The sequence below is a fragment of the Penaeus chinensis genome, chromosome 37 (assembly GCF_019202785.1).
Source record: "Penaeus chinensis breed Huanghai No. 1 chromosome 37, ASM1920278v2, whole genome shotgun sequence".
Classification (NCBI taxonomy): domain Eukaryota; kingdom Metazoa; phylum Arthropoda; class Malacostraca; order Decapoda; family Penaeidae; genus Penaeus; species Penaeus chinensis.
Window position 1 is genome coordinate 30,238,420 of NC_061855.1, and position 17,500 is coordinate 30,255,919.

The window sequence follows — 17,500 nt, forward strand, 5'->3', positions numbered from 1 at the left end:
CATTTTATTACCGTTATTATCATCATTTCTGTCATTATCATCATCGTCATCATCATCATCATCATTATTTTCTCCTTTTTTTTGTTGTTGTTGTTTTTCCCCTTCGTGCCCAAACGCTGAGGCTAAAGAGGGTTTAATTAGAAGGGAAGGATTCCGGCTTGGGGCGGTAGGGGTGAAGGGGGAGGGAGAGGGAGAGGGAGAGGGGAATGGGTGAGGGTGGAGGGGGAAGGGAGGGGAGAAGGTTGAAGAGAGGGAGATGGATGAAGGGGGGGGAAAGGGGGAGGGAGAGGGAGAGGGGAATGGGTGAGGGAGGAAGGGGGGAGAAGGGAGAGAGAGAGAGAGAGGGGGGGATTAATGAGGGAGGAGGGGAGAGGGTAGGGGAGAAGGGGGAAGAGAAGGAGATGGGTGAGGGGGGCGAGGGGAGGCGGAAGGAGGGAGAAAGTCAGAAGGGCATGAGGAATGGGTGACGGTGGCAGGGGGGGGGGGGGGGAGAAGGGAGAAAAGAGGGGGAAGGGGGTAGGAAATGGGTAAGGATGGCGGGGGGAGGGGGAAGGAGGGGAGAAGGGAACGGGAAATGGGTGAGGGGAGCAAGGAGTGGGAGGGAGAAGGAAGGAAGAGGGGAATAAGAAATGGGTGAAGGTGGCGGGGAGAGGGGGAGTGGGGGAGGAAGAGGGAGAGGGAGATGGTGAGGGTATTGGAGTAAGGGTGAGGAAGGGGAGAAGGGGAAAGAGAGGGAGGAGGGAATGGAAAATGGGTGAGGGGAATTAGAGAAGGGGGAGGGGAGAGGGGGAGAAGGGAGGGGGAGAAGGGAGGGTATTGATTCGACGGGAAAGCGTGGTGGTGATGGGCTGGAGAGGGGGAGAGGGTTGGAGGGGGGGGGGGTTGAGGGGGTCGCCGATCGGAGGAGGGAGAGGGGGAGAGGGAGAATAAGAGGACGGGGAGGAGGAGGAGGGGGAGGAGGAGGAGGGGGAGGAGCAGGAGGAGCAGGAGGAGGAAGAGGAAGAAGGGAAGGACAGAAGAGGGTGCCAAGATTTATAAGTTTAAAGATTTTGTTGCGAGGTTAGAAAGGGAGGAAGTGAAGGAGGAGGGAGAAGAAGAACAAGAAAAAAGAAGCAGAGGAAGACGGAGAAGTAGAAGGAGAAGGGAAGGAGGGAGAGGAACGCGAAAGCAAAGGAAAGGAAAGCAAAAGAAAGGAGAGGGAGGGGGCGTCGATCCAAAGGAAGGGAGGGGGGGGGGGCGGAGGCGTCTGGTCTGTTGAGGGGATTAGGAGGCGAGGGGGGGAGGGGGGGGGAGGGGGAGGGGGAAAGCTGAGGGTGACGGGTGTGAATAGATTGGCAATTTGCTTCGGGGTTTGCTGTATTATCTCCTTCGTGGGTGACTTATGCGGATGAATAGGTAGATAGGGAGATAAAGGTATGGATGTGTGTGTGTGTGTGTGTGTGTCTGTGTCTGTGTCTGTATCTGTGTGTCTCTGTGTGTGTGTATGTATGAATGTATGTATGAGTATCCATGTGTACTTGTGTTTCGCTGGGTTATATTGCCAAAGGTATATGCCCCGCGCCGTTACCTGGATCAGCACAATGCTGGCGGCTTAATGTAAGTATGGAGGGCGGAGGAAGCCTTTGCCCAGATACAGAGGCACATGAGAAACAACGTCTGTCTGTCTGTCTGCATTGGCCTGGGGTTGATTTCCATATGATAACCGCATTCGTTTTCTTTATTTTTACTACAACAATGCGAGACAAATGCAATTAGGGGTGGGGGAGTTGGGAGTTAAGCCTGTTTCTCTTATCCGCCCTTTCCTCTTCCAGGCCCTCCTCTCGTTTTTCTTGTCCTCTCTCCTCTCGTATTCCTTTTCCTCTCTCATTTCCCCCCTCTCTCTCCTTCCCCTCTCCCCTTCCCTCACCTTCCCCTCTCCCCTTCCCTCCCCTCTAACCTCGCTCTCTTTTACCCCTCTCTCGTCCCTTCTATCTTCCCCTCTCCCCTCCCTAAACCTCCCCACTTCTCCTCTCTAACCTCCCCCTCTTTCCTCTCTCTAACCTCCCCCTCTTTCCTCTCTCTAACCTCCCCCTCTTCCCTCTCTAACCTCTCCCCCAACTCCCTTCCCTAACCTCCCCCTCTTTCCTCCCTAAACCTCCCCACTTCTCCTCTCTAACCTCCCCCTCTTTCCTCTCTCTAACCTCCCCCTCTTTCCTCTCTCTAACCTCCCCCTCTTTCCTCTCTAACCTCCCCCAACTTCCCTCTCTAACCTCCCCCTCTTCCCTCTCTAACCTCCCCCTCTTCCCTCTCTCTAACCTCCCCCTCTTTCCTCTCTCTACCCTCCCCCTCTCCCCTTTCTAACCTCCCCTCTTTCCTCTCTAACCTCCCCCTCTTCCCTCTCTTCCCTCTCCCCCAACTCCCGCCCCCACCTCAGCCGTACGCACTGGCTTGTATTGATGTTTGCCACCTTTATCTCACACCTTTAGCGGTCTCAGGTAGGGGTGTGCGCGCCCTCTGTGCCCCCTCTCCCCCCCCCTCTCCACTCCATCTCCCCTGACCTCCCCCCCTCTCCCTCTCCCTCTCCCTCCCACTCCCACTCCCTCCCTCGTCACCCACGTGGTTTCTGTTAGCTTGAGGTGCCGGTGCGTTATTTTTCTTGTTTTTTTGTTTTGTTTTGTTGTGCCGCCTTTGTTTACGTGTATTTGTGTCTTATTTGTTTGATGATCTAAATGCGTTTTTTTTTAATATAAATGTTGCCTCGATTTGTATTTGTTTGTGCGTTTGTTTATCGGCGTTCGGGGGGGATCTAGGGTGGGGGTTGGTGGGGGTGGGTTACACATGCGCGTTCGTTCGAGTGGAGAGAGAAAATCCGTAGATACTTGCGTGCGTTGCGTGTACATGTTTCTGTCCTTCTATTTCATTATTCACGGTTTATTACACCCGCGACCTGGGCACCCGGAACACCCCCTCCCCGTTCCCCCTCCCCCCTCCACCCCCTCGCCTCCCGGATTATGAATGGGGGAAGGGACGGCGAGTAGGGGGTTCAGACAGGGGGTGGGGGGATGTAGGCGGGTCTTCCCCCCCCCCCCTTCTCTCCCTCTCTTTCTCCCTCCCTTCCTTCCATCGCTTTCTCCCTTCCTTCCCTTTCACCCTTGCTTCCTTTCTTCTCTCCTTCCCTTCCTTCCCTCTGCCCCCTCTCTCTTCCCTCTCCCCTCCCTCTCCCCTCCCTCTCTCCCTCCCTCCTTCCCTTTCCCCTCCCTCTCTTCCCTCCCTCCTTCCCTCTCCCCTCCCTCTCTTCCCTCCCTCCCCTCCCTCTCTTCCCTCTCTCCCTCTCTTCCCTCCTTCCCTCCCCTCGCTCGACCTAGGATGTTTACCACAGGAAATCGATCAGTGGCGGCTGCCCCCACTCCCTGTGTTCCGCCCCCTTCCCCGCCCATTCCGCTTCGGATCGTATTGATTGATGGCTCTTGTCTTTGTGGTATGATACATGCACACACGGACGCACATACGTACATATACACGCGTGTGCACATACACTTATGTGTACTTACGCTTACAGATACGTAAATGCACTCACGGATGAATGATACACACACACACACACACACACACACACACACACACACACACACACACACACACACACACACACACACACACACACACACACACACACACACAGGCCTCCCATTATGTCTATCCTCTCTTTTCCTCATCTCTCTCTCTCTCTCTCTCTCTCTCTCTCTCTCTCTCTCTCTCTCTCTCTCTCTCTCTCTCTCTCTCTCTCTCTCTCTCTCTCTCTCTCTCTTCCTCTCCACTCTGCCCCCGAGCCCTGAAAGGAGGGAGGGAAGTAGGTCCTCTTTATTTATCGCTTGTCTCATCTTCTCTGTCTTTTTTTTAAACTTTCATCCCCCCCCCCTCTCTCTCTCTCTCTCTCTCTCTCTCTCTCTCTCTCTCTCTCTCTCTCTCTCTCTCTCTCTCTCTCTCTCTCTCTCTCTCTCTCTCTCGCTCCCTCTCTCTCTCTCTCTCTCTCTCTCTCTCTCTCTCTCTCTCTCTCTCTCTCTCTCTCTCTCTCTCTCTCTCTCTCTCTCTCTCTCTCTCTCACAGTTTCTCCTTGAATCTGCCTTTCTCTCCTAATCACCCTCACCCTCTTCTTCTCCCTCTCTCTCCCCCCCTCTCTCACCCTCTCCCTCTCCCCCCCCCCTAATGAGAGAGTAGAGAGGAGCTTGTGAAGAACCGCCATCATTATGCTCTGCCCGGGAAGGCCACCCTGCCTGCCTGCCTGTTTTGCCGGTGGACCGCGGCCGGGTGGGGGGTGGGGGTAGGGGAAGGGGTGATGGGAGGGACAAGGGTGATGGGAGAAGGGTGGGTTGATGGGGGATGGGTGGGTGAAGGGTGGGGTAAGGGCTGGAGAGGGAGGAGGTTGGGGGGAGGGGGGGGCAGGTGCAGGACAGGGTGAGGTGGAGGGGGGAGGGGGAGGTTGAACGGGGCGGGAGAGGGAGAGGGAGGTGGAGGGGAGGGGAGGGGTAGGTAGAGGTACGGATAGGGTATGGTAGGCGAAGGGGAGGGGAGGGGAGGAGAGGAGAGGGTAGAGGTAGGAATAGGGTACAGTAGGGTAAGGGGAAGGGAGTGAAGGGGCTGGTAGGGGAATGGGGAAGGGGAAGGGGAAGGGGAAGGGGAAGGGTAGAGAGTGTTCGTCTTCGTCTGGATCGGGTCGTCTTTTTGGGCAGGTGGTAGGGGGAGGGAGGAGGATGGGGGGGGGGGGCGAGGAGTCGTCTTAGGGGTCGCTGGAAGTCAGGATCGGCGACATTACGCGCTGGTGGAAATCTGGGGGCCCGTTGTTTTCTTCTCCTTCTTCTTCCCCTTCCTCCTCCTCTTCTTCGATTTTCTTCTAATTCTTCTTCGTCGTCTTCTTCTTCTTCTTCTTCTTTTGTGTGTATTGGGAGAGGTTTGTGGTGGTAGGATTTGTGTTGGAATGGGAGGAGGGGAAGAGATAGAAGAAAGAAGGGGAGGAAGAAGAGGAGGAGAACTCGTGGGAAGAGAAGAGGAAGAAGAAAGAGGGAGAGGAAGAAGAGATGAAGTTAAAGGATGAAGAAGATGAAACTGTAAAATGGTGGAGAGAGAGAGAGAGAGAGAGAGAGAGAGAGAGAGAGAGAGAGAGAGAGAGAGAGAGAGAGAGAGAGAGAGAGAGAGAGAGAGAGAGAGAAAGAGAGAGAAAGCAAAGACAAGGGATAGGGACAGACGGAGAGAGGGCGGGGAAAGAGGAGGGGGGGGGGGGATCATAGCCCTTGGCGATGGTGGTGGTAACGACGGTACCTTTCTCCCCCCCCTCCCCCTCTCCCCCCATGACCCTAACCCACCCACCACACCCCAGCGACCCCATGTCCCTTCCTCTCCCCCTCCCCCCCTCCTGTTATTCCTTCCTTAGTTCCCTTCCCTTCCCTACCCTCCCTCCCCCTCGCTCCTTCCTCCCCCCTCCGTCTCTCTCTCCCCTCCTTCCTCCCCCTCTCTCTCTCCCCTCCTTCCTCCCCCTCTCTCCTCCCTCCTTCCTCTTTCTCCTCCCTCCCCCACCCCCCTCTCCCGCTCTTCACCACCTTAGGGGGAACGTGTAGGGAGGAGCAGGGGGAGGTAATGGTTATGGCAAGTTCCTTGTGAGACCCTGAAGGCGGGGAGGGGGAGGGGGAGGGGGGGGAAGGGTGGGGGTCCCCGAGCCACATCCGATTTCCAAATTTTCCCTTCGCCCTTTTTTGTTCTTATTCTCCGTTGTCGTCTCTCTCTTCTCTTTTATTGTCATTTTTCCAAGTCATGTCTCCTTTTTTTATTTTCTCTTCTCTCTCTCTCTCTGTCTGTCTCTCTCTCTCTCTCTCTCTCTCTCTCTCTCTCTCTCTCTCTCTCTCTCTCTCTCTCTCTCTCTCTCTCTCTCTCTCTCTCTCTCTCTCGCTCTCTCGCTCTCTCTCTCTCTCTCTCTCCCTCCCTCCCTCCCTCCCTCCCTCCCTCCCTCCCTCCCTCCCTCCCTCCCTCCCTCCCTCCCTCCCTCCTTTCTTCCTCCCTCCTTTCTGCCTCCCTCCTTTCTCCCTCCCTCCTCGCCTCCCTCTTTCCCTAATCCTCAAGGAAAGAAACCCAAACATTGCCCCGCCCAGGGAGACAGGGAGTGGCGAGGGGGGGGGGGGGGGGGGAGGTGAATTATCGATGCAAATGACATGGGCGGTTAACGATGGAGACCCGGTGTGCTTGCGACCAGTGCTTTATTGCGACCGGTGTTTATCTGTGACCAGCGTTTGATTGTAGGTTGGTGTTTGCGTGGGACCGGTGCTTGCTTGTCGCTGGTGTTTGCTTGCGATATTGCTTGATTGTGGCCTGTGCTGGCTCGCGACCGGTGTTTGATTGTGACTTGTGTTTAAATGAGACCGGTGCTTGCTTGTCGCCGGTGTTTGCTTACGACAGTGCTTGCTTGCGACCTGAGTAGGATTAACGTTTGTGATTTCGATTGGTTTTCTTTCTCTCTTTGTCTCTCTTTTTTTATCGTCGACATTATTATTATTGTTATTGTTATTATCGTGACGCTGCGGTTGTGCGATGGGGGGGTCGTTGGTGTTGGCGTATTAAAGCGTATTAAAGCGCATTAGGGCACATCATTTCCATTTATTTATTCACGTGTTTTTATGTATGTATTCTTTTTAATCGTGGCTGCTTTTGCATATTGATTTCTTGCTGCGGTGGTGTAATTGTTAGCGTTGTATGTATTGTTGTAAATGTTACTGGTAATGTTTTTTTTTTTTTTTTTTTTTTTTTTAATGAACAAGGCGGGAGCGTATAGAGAAGTGAATTAATTGAATAAACATTGCCAGTGCGGCGAAAATGATGATGAAAATGTTAAAAATGGCGATCATTCGAGTGTCACCCAAAAAAAAAAAAAAAAAAAAAATGGAGGAGGAGAAGAAGAATGATAAATATAGTAATATATAAGTATATAGTGATAAAATACACTGCCAATAATACTAACCTATCCTGCTTCTCCCCCGCAGAGCCTTTACATGGGCGCACCTCCACGCCAGCATGGGACGTCGCTGAGCGCGGGACCTGATCGCCGAGACACCATAATTGAGGCGGGACCGAGAGCGGGGCGGGTGGGCGTGGGTTCGGGCGTAGTAGTCAAAGGGCGTGGCGAGAGTGCCTTCCGCCCGTCGTGATGAGTCCCCTCCGGCGGGTGAAGCTGACGGAGCTGAACGCCCACCTGGTGTGCGTTCTGTGCTCCGGCTACTTCGTCGACGCCACTACCATCATCGAGTGCCTCCACACCTTCTGCAAGACGTGCATCGTGCGCTACCTGCACACCTCCTCCTTCTGCCCCATCTGCGATGTGCAGGTCAGGACGCGGATTTTTAAAAAAACTGTTACTGTTATTATTCTTATTTGATATGATATTTACTGTTATTATTTCATGGATATGTAGTTTTATCGTATTATATATTTTTTTGTGTATGTGTATGTATCTATGTATGTCTTCTGTAGTGTGTGCACCGTATACCCACACACAGAAACGTACACACATCCACACATACGTACTTACACAACAACATCCCAGTTTCCCCCATGGCATCTAATATCTCTCCCTTCCTCCTCCCTCTCCTCTCCCGCCTCCTGCAGGTACACAAGACAAAGCCCCTGCTGTCCCTCCGCGAGGACCGGACGCTGCAGGACGTGGTATTCAAGCTGGTGCCCGGGCTGTTCCACTCGGAGACAGGTCGGAGGCACCACTTCTACAAGGAGCATCCTGAGGCCGGTGAGTGACGGCGTAGGTCGGTGGGAGGTTGGGGTCGTCGGTGGGTTGGTGGGGTCTGTGGGTATGTGGGTGGGTGGGTCTGTGAGTGGGTGGGTAGGTGGGTCTGTGGGTGGGTGGGTGGGTGGGTCTGTGAGTGGGTGGGTAGGTGGGTCTGTGGGAGCTTTAAGACGTCGAGTGGGTGGGTGTGGGGGAGGCATGGAAGTTTAGGGTGTCAGTGGGAGGTTCAAGTCGTCGGTGGGCGGGTCGGTGGGAGGCAGGGAGGCTTAGCACGTCGAGTGTGGGTGGGTGGGTGAGTCGGTGGGTGGTTTCGAGTTTAGGGCGTCGAGTGGGCGGGTGGGCAGCGGGAGAGAGGTTTAGGGCGTCGAGTGGGTGGGTGGGCGGTGGGAGAGAGGTTTAGGGCGTCAGTGGGCAGGTGGGTGGGTCAGTGCAATTCGCTGGGGCTACGTATTTGTCCTGGGAGATGGATTGTTTCTTTTATTTAAGTAATGGCACCAATGGTTAATAGTAGTTGAAGTTCTAGTTCTACAAATCGTAATAATAGAAGTAGTGGTATTAGTAGTAGTAATAGCATTAGAAATGGAATTAATAGTAATTGCAATAATAGAAAAGGCGTTAGAACGAGCCGAAGTAGTATCCGTAGAGGCAGTTTTCGCCCCGATTCCTAACCCACGGCCCCGTGTCCCTCGGCCCCGCAGGCGGCGACCGGACGGAGCAGAGCCTTCGAGAGCGACGCCACTTCTTCCACGTGGACGACCAGATCTCGCTGTCGCTGGAGTACCTCCCTTCGCCGCCCCCGTCGTCCTCCGCCACCCACGCCCAGGTGCAGGCCCACGTGCAGGCGCTCAAGCCCCCCCTCAAACTCAGCAATGGGCAGCACCTCAAGCCCGTCGCCAAGCAGGAAGCAGGAGGGGTACCAGCAGGAGGTGGAGGAGGAGGAGGTGGAGGAGGAGGGAGCGTGGAGCAGCAGGAGGAGGAGAAGAGCCAGGCCATGGCGGTGGTGGAGGACAAGGAGTTGGTGAAGGAAGAGTTGGTCAAGAAGGAGGAGGAAGAAATGGACGATAAAGAAGGTGTTAATGGGAAGGTAAGGAGAAGTCCTGTTTTGGGTGTATTGATATTGCGATTGCATTTAATATGTGTGTGTGTGCGCGCGCGTGTGTGTGTGTGTGTGTGTGTGTGTGTGTGTGTGTGTGTGTGTGTGTGTGTGTGTGTGTGTGTGTGTGTGTATGTGTGTGATTGTGTGTGTGATTGTGTGCTTGTGCCTGCCCACGCCCTCCATCTCTCTCTATCTCTGCCCCCCCCCCCCTCTCTATCTCTCTATCTCTCTTTCTCCCTCTTGCTCTCTCCCTTTCCCTCTCCCTCTCCTTCCCCCTCCCTTTCCCTCCACCTCTCCCTCCCCCTCCCTTTCCCTTTCCCTCTCCCTCTCCCTCCCTCTCCCCCTCACCCTCCCTCTCCCTCTCCCTCCCTCCCCCTCCCCCTCCCTTTCCCTCTGCCTCTTGTAATAAGACATCCGCGGCCACAGTATTCGCTACAAATTTGGCGAGGTTCTTAAGGCTCCCGCGGCGTGGTGAGGTTGAGGCGGAGGGAGCGGGGAAGGGGGGGGGGGGAGACGATCAAGGATTCAGCTCACAGATTGCGTGGCTTTATTGCACGCAATAAAACCAAGGGAAACTCTCGGCGCTGGTTTGAGGCGACAGGCAACTTAGCGATTTGTTTATGATAATGTGTGTGTGTGTGTGTGTCTGTGTTTGTGTGTATGGGGTAGGGTTGGGGTCTCTCCCTCCCTCCCTCCCTCCTTACCTCCCTCTTCCTTTCCCTCTCCCTCCCCCCTCCATCCCTTCCTCCCTCTCTCTTTCTCTCTTTCTCTTCCTCTTCCTCCATTCTTCCCACGCGTTAATGATCTTTGCGCATTGTGCTTCGCCGCTGTTTTGTGTTCGAGAGCCTGTTCTCCTCCTCCTCTTCTCTGTCTTGCTCCCTCTTTCGCTCTTTTGTCTGTCTCTCTCTACCCTTGTTTTCTGAAGTTCCGTGTGGAAGGAGAAAAGCAGATAATTAGACACTTGTAAAAATCCTAAATCCCCCCCCTCCTTTCCCCCTCCCCCCACCTTCCCCCCTCCCCCCCACAATTGACACCTCGCAGGATAGACTTTGGTTTTGCGTGCTAATGAAGGGTACAGTTTGATTTTTTTTATTATTTTTTTCCGCGTCTTATCATCCTTTTCTCCCTCCTCCTTTTTTCCTTCTTTCTCTACTATATGCTCCTCATCCTTCTCCTTTCCTCTTTCCCTTCTCCCTCCTCCTCTCTTCCATTTTCACCCTCCGCTCGTTTCTTCCCACTCCTTTCCCTTTCCTTTCTCCTTTCTTTATTCCCTTCCTCCCCTCTGGTTTTTGTTTTTTCTTCCTTTCTCATTCTCTGCTGCTTCCCCCTCCCCTACACTTCCTCCCTCCATCCCTCCCCCCCACTTCTTTGCATCCCCTCCTGCTCTTCCTCCTCCCCCTTCCCTCTCCCCCCCCCTTCCCTCTCTCTCCCTTCCCTCTCTCCTCCTTCCCTCTCTCTCCCTTCCCTCTCTCTCCCTTCCCTCTCTCCCCTTTCCCTCTCTCTCCCTTCCCTCTCTCCCCCTTCCCTCTCCCCCTCTTCCCTCTCCCCCTCTTCCCTCTCTCTCCCTTCCCTCTCCCCCCCTTCCCTCTCCCCCCCTTCCCTCTCTCTCCCTTCCCTCTCTCTCCCTTCCCTCTCTCCCCCTTCCCTTTCTCCCCCTTCCCTTTCTCCCCCTTCCCTTTCTCCCCCTTCCCTCTCTCCCCCTTCCCTCTCTCCTCCTTCCCTCTCTCCCCCTTCCCTCTCTCCCCCTTCCCTCTCTCCTCCTTCCCTCTCTCCTCCTTCCCTCTCTCCCCTTTCCCTCTCTCCCCCTTCCCTCTCTCCCCCTTCCCTCTCTCCCCCTTCCCTCTCTCCTCCTTTCCTCCTCCTTAGACATAAATCAGCGAGCGTCATGAACGTCCTCCTGAACCCCTCTTCGTGTGGGCATCGTCCGCCACGCTCTCCCTCACCCGTGTCCCCTCTCTTCCCCTCGCAGACGGTGCACAAGCGGTACCTGCGGTGCCCGGCAGCGGTGCAGGTGTCGCACTTGGAGAAGTTCATCCGCCTCAAGTACAGCCTTCTGCCCGCCACGCACAGGGTGAGTGTCCGAGAAGATCTTGGCTCTGGTTCTTTTTCCTGTTCAAAAGTTGGGTTTGTGTTTATTTCCGCCATTCGTTTGTGTATGTGTTGACTGATCGTTCTGCTTTTGGGTTTGTGTAGGTCGACATCATGTACGGCGAGGACTGCCTGATGGGCGAGCTGACGCTGCTCGACGTGGTGTACATGTACAAGTGGACGGAGGACGCGCCGCTGCGGCTCCTTTACACGGTCACGGCCATCCCGCAGTCCCGCAAGCGGCCCAGGATCAATGGCACGCGGGCCATCACCGCCGCCGACTCGGAAGCGCCGCTGCCGAAGCTTCCCCGGATGCAGGCGCCGCAGGAGGTGAGCCAGACGCCCCCCGCCGGCTCGTCCGTCGTGCAGGTCCCCGCGAAGCCGCCCTGCGTCCAGGAGCAGGGCGGGGACGAGCCCATGGAGACCGAGGCGGACGCGAAGGAGGCGCCGAAGACGGAGCCAGAGCAGAAGGCGGTCGCGCCGCCGAGCTGCGTGCCCGCGAGCACGAGCGCCGCGACGCAACCGCAGCAGGCGACGACCGCCCCCACGTCCTCCGCCGCCAAGCCACAGGGCGCCCAGGTGGTCGGCGCCAGCCTCACGCCGGCCCCCGTGGCGTCGCGGGGCCGCCCGGCCGTCACCACCACCACCCCGGCCACCACCACGCCCCGGGTGGCCCTGCCGCACCCCCCGAAGGCCCTGCACGCCGCGCCCAGTGCCTCGCCCGGTGCCGCCCCCGCGCCCGCCGCCGCCGCGCCCGCCACCACGCCCGCCGCCTCCCCCGGCGCCGTGGCCCCCGGGCGAGCGCAGGCCGCCCGCCCCCTCGTCAACGGCATCGCCGACGGCGCCACCAAGCCGCAGCCGGCGGTGGCCCAGCCCAATAAGGTGCCGCAGCCCATCATCCCGACGCGGCCGCGGCTCGGGCGGCCGCCCAATGCCTCCCGCATCGCGGCGGTCAACATGAAGCCGCCTGGCCCGAGGCTGGGCGACGCGCGGCCCCCCCGCCACCCCGCGCCTGGCACCAAGATTATGCCGCAGCCGCAGGCGGGCGCCGGCAGGGGCAGCCCCACCGTGTCCGCCAGCCTCAGCGTCCAGAACCGCCTGATCAGCATCAGCGGCCCGCCCGTCCGGCCCAACTCCGCCAAGGTGTCCGTCAAGCGCCCCGGCGACGGCAGGGCGAGCGAGGCCGGCGTGACCCCGCAGGAGGGCCCGGCGGCCGCCCCCGCCGCGCCCGCCACCTCCGCCGCCACTGCCACCACCACGACGGCACAGAGCTTCCCTCCGGCGGCTACGCAGAGACTACCCGGCAGCGGCATGGCGCCCCAGCGGCCTCAAGGTGCTCCCGGCGGCCCTCGCCCCGGGGGCCCCCACGCCGCCGCTGCCGCGCAGCGCCCAGGGGCGCCCGGCGCTCCGCGTCCCGCGCTGGCCGGCGCGCCGCGGCCGCCGACGACCTCCTCCGCCCCGCGCACAGCCGGCCCTGTGACGCAGCGGCCTTCGGGTCCGGCCCCCCTTCGCCCGGGCACGCCTGCCGCACAGCGCCCTCCCGGTGCCGCTGGGGCCCCGCGTCCCGGCACCCCCGGAGCCCAGCGGCCCTCGGCCATGCCGCCTTCCGCCGCGAACGCAGCCGCGCCGACGCGCCCCGGTGCCCCCGCCGCGCAGCGACCCCCAGCCAGCGGCCCGCGGCCCGCAGGCGCGTCGCCCGCACAGCGCCCTCAAGAGCACATGGCCTCACCCGGGGTACAGCGGCCGCAGGGCGTTTCCCCGGGCATGGCTACCATGCAGCGTCCTGCCTCCGCCGTGGTGCGCCCCTCCGGCACGCCCGTGTCCACCAAGACGCCCAATGGCACCGTCCAACCGCGCCCGCCGCAGACGCAGCGCTCGCACGTGGCGCAGGGCGCGACCAGACTCGCGGACGGCAGCGGCTCCCAGCGCCCGCCCGCCCCTGCGGCCTCCCCACGGCCCGCCACGCCCAAGACGCCCTCGCACGACGGCTCGGCGCCCTCCCCGCAGCCGCCCGCCACGCCCCCGGCCTCCCGCTCCACGCCCTCGCCCAGGACGCTGCCCGGCGCCGCAATGTCATTCGCCAGCCCCGTCAACGCGTCGCCCGCGACCTCCGCCTGCGCGCCTCAGCTACAGGCTAAGGCCGGCCCGCCCACCTCCGTCAGCAGCGGCAGCAAGCAGGGCATGGGCCGCCCCCCTGCCTCCAACGCCCAGGCCCGCACCCCGCAGCCTGCCGCCCACCCCAGTGCCAAAACCCCGCCCAACAAGACCCCGCAACAGTCCCCAGCGGGCGTGAAAGGCTCGCCCAAGTCACCTGGGCGGGGGCGCGGGGGCGGCGCGGGGTCGCCCATCCTGAGGATCGCCCAAAACTTGGCCAGCCGGCAGCAACAGCAGCAACAGCAGCAACAACAGCAACAACAACAGCAACACCAACAGCAACAACAGCAACAGCAACAACTACAACAACAACAACAACTACACCAACAACAACTACAACAACAGCAACAACAACAGCAACAACAACAACAACAACAACAGCAACAACAACAACAACAACAACAACAACAACAACAACAACACCAACAACAACAACAACAACACCAGCAGCAGCAGCAACAGATGCAGCAGATGCAGCAGCGCAGCTCGACGCCCACCACGCCCACCAGCACCATGCTCACCCCCGTCAGCTCCGTGGGCGTCCCGAGCAGTCAGGTCAGCAGCCAGCAGGCGTACGGCGCGGCCGCGGCGCCCGGCGGGAACATGTACCCCGGCAGCGTCGGCGGCGGGTTCATGTCTCCGGCGCTGGCGGCGGCGGCGTACATGGCGTCGGCGTACGGCGACCCGTCGACGCTGAACGACGTGGCGGCCATGACCAACCTGATCACGCTGAGCCAGGCGGCCGCCCGCATCCGCGAGTTCAACCTGGCCAACATGGTGTCGGAGACGCTGCCGCGGCCGCTGGAGCCCACGCCCATCGACCTGTCGCCCACGTCGAAGGCCGCGCCGCAGACGCCGCTCACCAACGGCCGCGCCCACAAGACCACCGCCCACTCCGGCTCAGGCACCAAGAGCACGTCGCTCGTCACCAAGTCGCCCTCGTCCAAGACCAGCCGCGTCAGCGCCGTCGCCAGCCCCGCTGCGCCCACGATCTCGTCGCCCACGCCCGAGGTCACCATCACCAAGCTCCCCAGCACGTCCGGCGGCGCCACCAGCAGCAGCTCGTCCACGCTCGCGTCCGCCGCGACAGGGAAGGGCGTCTCCGTGCCCGGCCTGGTCAAGCTGGGCGGCGGCAACACCAACACCGTGTCCATCACCAAGCGGCCGGCCTCCAGCAGCCGCATCGTGGCCAAGTCCCCCGCCAACGCCTCCGTCAGGCAGATCCCGAACCCGTCCTTCGTGCGCCACCAGTCCGAGGCTAGGAACAACAACAACCTCCCCAAGACGGCCTCCTCCTCCGCCGCCGCCGCCGCCTCCTCGGCTTCCTTCGTCAAGGCCGGAATCAACTCGTCCAAGGCGTACACGATGGGCAAGCAGGGCGGCCCAGGGGCGGGCAAGCAGGGCGGCCATGGGACCGGCAACTCGCCCCTGAAGGACATGGGTCCCCTGCCGGACACGTCGTCGTCCATCCTAAAGATGGAGCACCTGACGCGGTCGCTGCCCGCCTCCGCCGCCCCCTCGGCCAGGCTCTTCGACTCGAGATAGGGAAGGGCGGCGCGAGAGTCTTTCAGAAGGCGCGAGGAGGAATAGCGAACGATAACCGGTGGACGAAGAGAGGGGATGGGAAGGGGGCGAGCAAATTGCGCGTTTGTGGCCGGTGCCAGCCCCGCCTGTGCCCCTGGGCACAAAGTCGATTTATGCAACGATAGAAACACAGAGCGCGAGTTGTTGCCCTTATGAACGTTGTTACGCGAAAGTGCGCATGGCGGTGTGTTCCGGCAAGAGTGCGAAGTGAATGCAATGAGAAAGAAAGATGAAAGGTGAATTCTTATCCCGTCTTGGACTTTATCCACCCAAGACCTCAGATTCAGTGCCACATCCCAGTGCCTTCCTCATGCAGCGAGTGATGTCGAATGGACCTTCGTGCGGGACTAACACAATACGAATTACGACTACGTTTACTCTATAATCCAAACCTCTTTACGTGATCTACTAACGAAGTAGTGAGAGGACCTGTTTTCTTTGAATTCGTGCAAGAAAAGTGATGTGGATTTTTGGAAACGTTGGAGACGGAGTAAGGAGACGGACGTGTGTGTGTTTGTAGGTAATTACCCACCATGGATTGGTATTTATTATCAGTTATGTTTCATTGTCTTAAAGAAAAGGAGAGTTGGTGATAATTATGCCACGCCATTCCAAAGGTTTCGAACACAGACAGACGTGTGGTGTGGTGTGGCGACGAAGGAACAGGAAAAAGATGATTTCTTTTTTTTTCGTGTATGTTAAATGTGTGTGATAAAAGTAGACGAAAGGAACGGAACACAAACCTTGGAAGAAGAGAAAAGGATTTTTGAAGGAAGAAAAAAAAAAGAAAAAAAAAAAAAGAAAACTCATACGGAAATTTAACCAATCGAGATTTAAAAGGCTGATGATATCTTCCAAAAAAAATTGTGAAACACTCCGACACATATCTGAAAAAAGCTGTGAAAAAAAAGAACTTTAAAGATAACTCATTTTTTTTTCGCTCATGCATATCATAATCATCGGTTCAGGTTGGAGCCAAAAAGGATAGTCACGTTTTTTTTTTTTTTTTTTTTTATTTTTTTTGTGCTTCTTGTGTTTCTAACCTTCAGTTAACAAATCATGGAGTGCGCTGTTGAAGTAGCACAGGAAAATTAAATTTATATTTTTTTTTCACTCTTTGGTTTCAAAGGCAAATGTGATTGATAACAACCCCCAACCCCCACCCCCATCCCCCCTTCTCTCACAGACCCACGCAAATAAAACATTGTTTTTAAGTCGTGTGTTCAACCAGTAAACAAATACAAACAATATAAACCTATATCTTAAGTTAGAGAGAAAGACTTGATGAGCTGGGTCCTCAGGTGACTTTGTACATGGGAGCTACATGGTATTTTGTAGATTTGGGCCCTCTAGTGACTCTGTATTAGGCCCGTAAGTGATCTGTAAGTTGGTCCAAGTGGCTTTATTGATTAGGCCCCCAAGTGGCTTTATAAAATGGGCCTTCAAGTGATTTTTATAGATTGGGCCTTCCAAGTGGCTTTATAAAAGGGGCCCTCAAGTGATTTTTTTATAGATTGGGCCCCTCAAGTGACTTTACAAACTGGACCTTCAAGTGGCTTTATAAATTGGGCCTCCCAAGTGATTTTATACATTGGGCCCCACAGATGACCAGTTCGGTGTTCCTTAGTCAATACCCCCCCCCCCCCCCCCCCCCTCTCTCTCTTTTTTGTATAATAGATTTCCAGATGCCTTCTTAACTAGGGGATCGTAATTGTATGTAAATAGATATGCTGTATATGTGTTTTGGTTAAACTTTTTTTTTCTTTTTTTTTGGTGAATTTGAGGGGGGTAAGGGACGAGATTTACAAAATGGGTGTTTGAGGAGTGTTTGGGGGGGAAAAAACCAAATATTATTGTATATATATGGAGGGATTTGTAGATAATTTTAATAAAATACACGAATTATAGTACATTCTTGTTTGTTTTTTATATTGTTGACCTTTCCTACAGAATTTGTGTTGAGTTGGCTCCTTGAATGTGATCTTTAATAAGTGATATTTGTATAAGGAAGACTGGAAATTATAAATACGAAATATAAAGAAAATTAGAACATTTTAAACTTTTACTTATATATGATTGTGTAAAAGGTGATACTAGTACGACTAATAGTTTCACTACTCACTATTATCATTAATGATAATGATCATAGTAAAGAAATAAAACGACCTGTAATTATTAGTCTTAAAATATATCTCATACACAATGATGATTAAAATCATATTACTACAAACTAACAAGAACGGCTAAAACAATAAAGGTAAATTATACTACATTGCTTTTCGAAATTGAAAACGAGGGAAAAAATGAAGCCGACGTAGACAGAAGTATGACGGGCTGAAGTTAAGGGTAAAGAATAAGACAAAATAAATAAATAAATAAATAAAAGGAATCATTTTGGAAAAAAAGAAAGAAAGAGAGAAAGTACAAAAAAAAAAAAAAAATACCCAAAAGCAAAAAACAAAAAAAAAAAAAAAAAAAAATAACGAACAGACAAAATAAACAAAAAGACGCACAACCAACATAAACAAGGACACGAAGTAAACGAAGACAAGAAACCCATTTTTATAACATGCCGGAAGCGAGTGTCTCTCGTAAAGTACATAATACGAAAGAATTACGCTAATGCCACTAATTTGCTCGTTTATGAAGGCCCAACTATCAATTAGGGAAAAAACTATAATTATCATCATTCTTAGGCCGGCCAGACGTCGCTGCTAACGAGAAAGGCGTCTTTTCCGAGTGACAAGTAAAGGAAGTGATGTATGAGGGCGGGTGACGTAAACATACGTGGATATATTATGGGGATATTTTAATATATT

The 17,500-nt window shown here is 55.7% G+C and overlaps 1 protein-coding gene across 1 annotated transcript in view; it reads left to right on the forward strand.

Annotated features, from left to right (window-relative positions):
- The window catches only part of LOC125045480 (histone-lysine N-methyltransferase 2D-like), a 50,477-nt gene extending 33,961 nt beyond the window's left edge, over positions 1-16,516 (forward strand). Inside the window, exons 2-6 of the mRNA XM_047642767.1 lie at positions 7,005-7,345; positions 7,627-7,762; positions 8,458-8,843; positions 10,825-10,926; positions 11,049-16,516. Coding sequence (XP_047498723.1) covers positions 7,169-7,345; positions 7,627-7,762; positions 8,458-8,843; positions 10,825-10,926; positions 11,049-14,642 — 4,395 coding nt within the window. The 5' untranslated portion in view covers positions 7,005-7,168 and the 3' untranslated portion in view covers positions 14,643-16,516. The remainder of the gene's footprint in view (positions 1-7,004; positions 7,346-7,626; positions 7,763-8,457; positions 8,844-10,824; positions 10,927-11,048) is intronic.
- Positions 16,517-17,500: the final 984 nt, after the last annotated feature.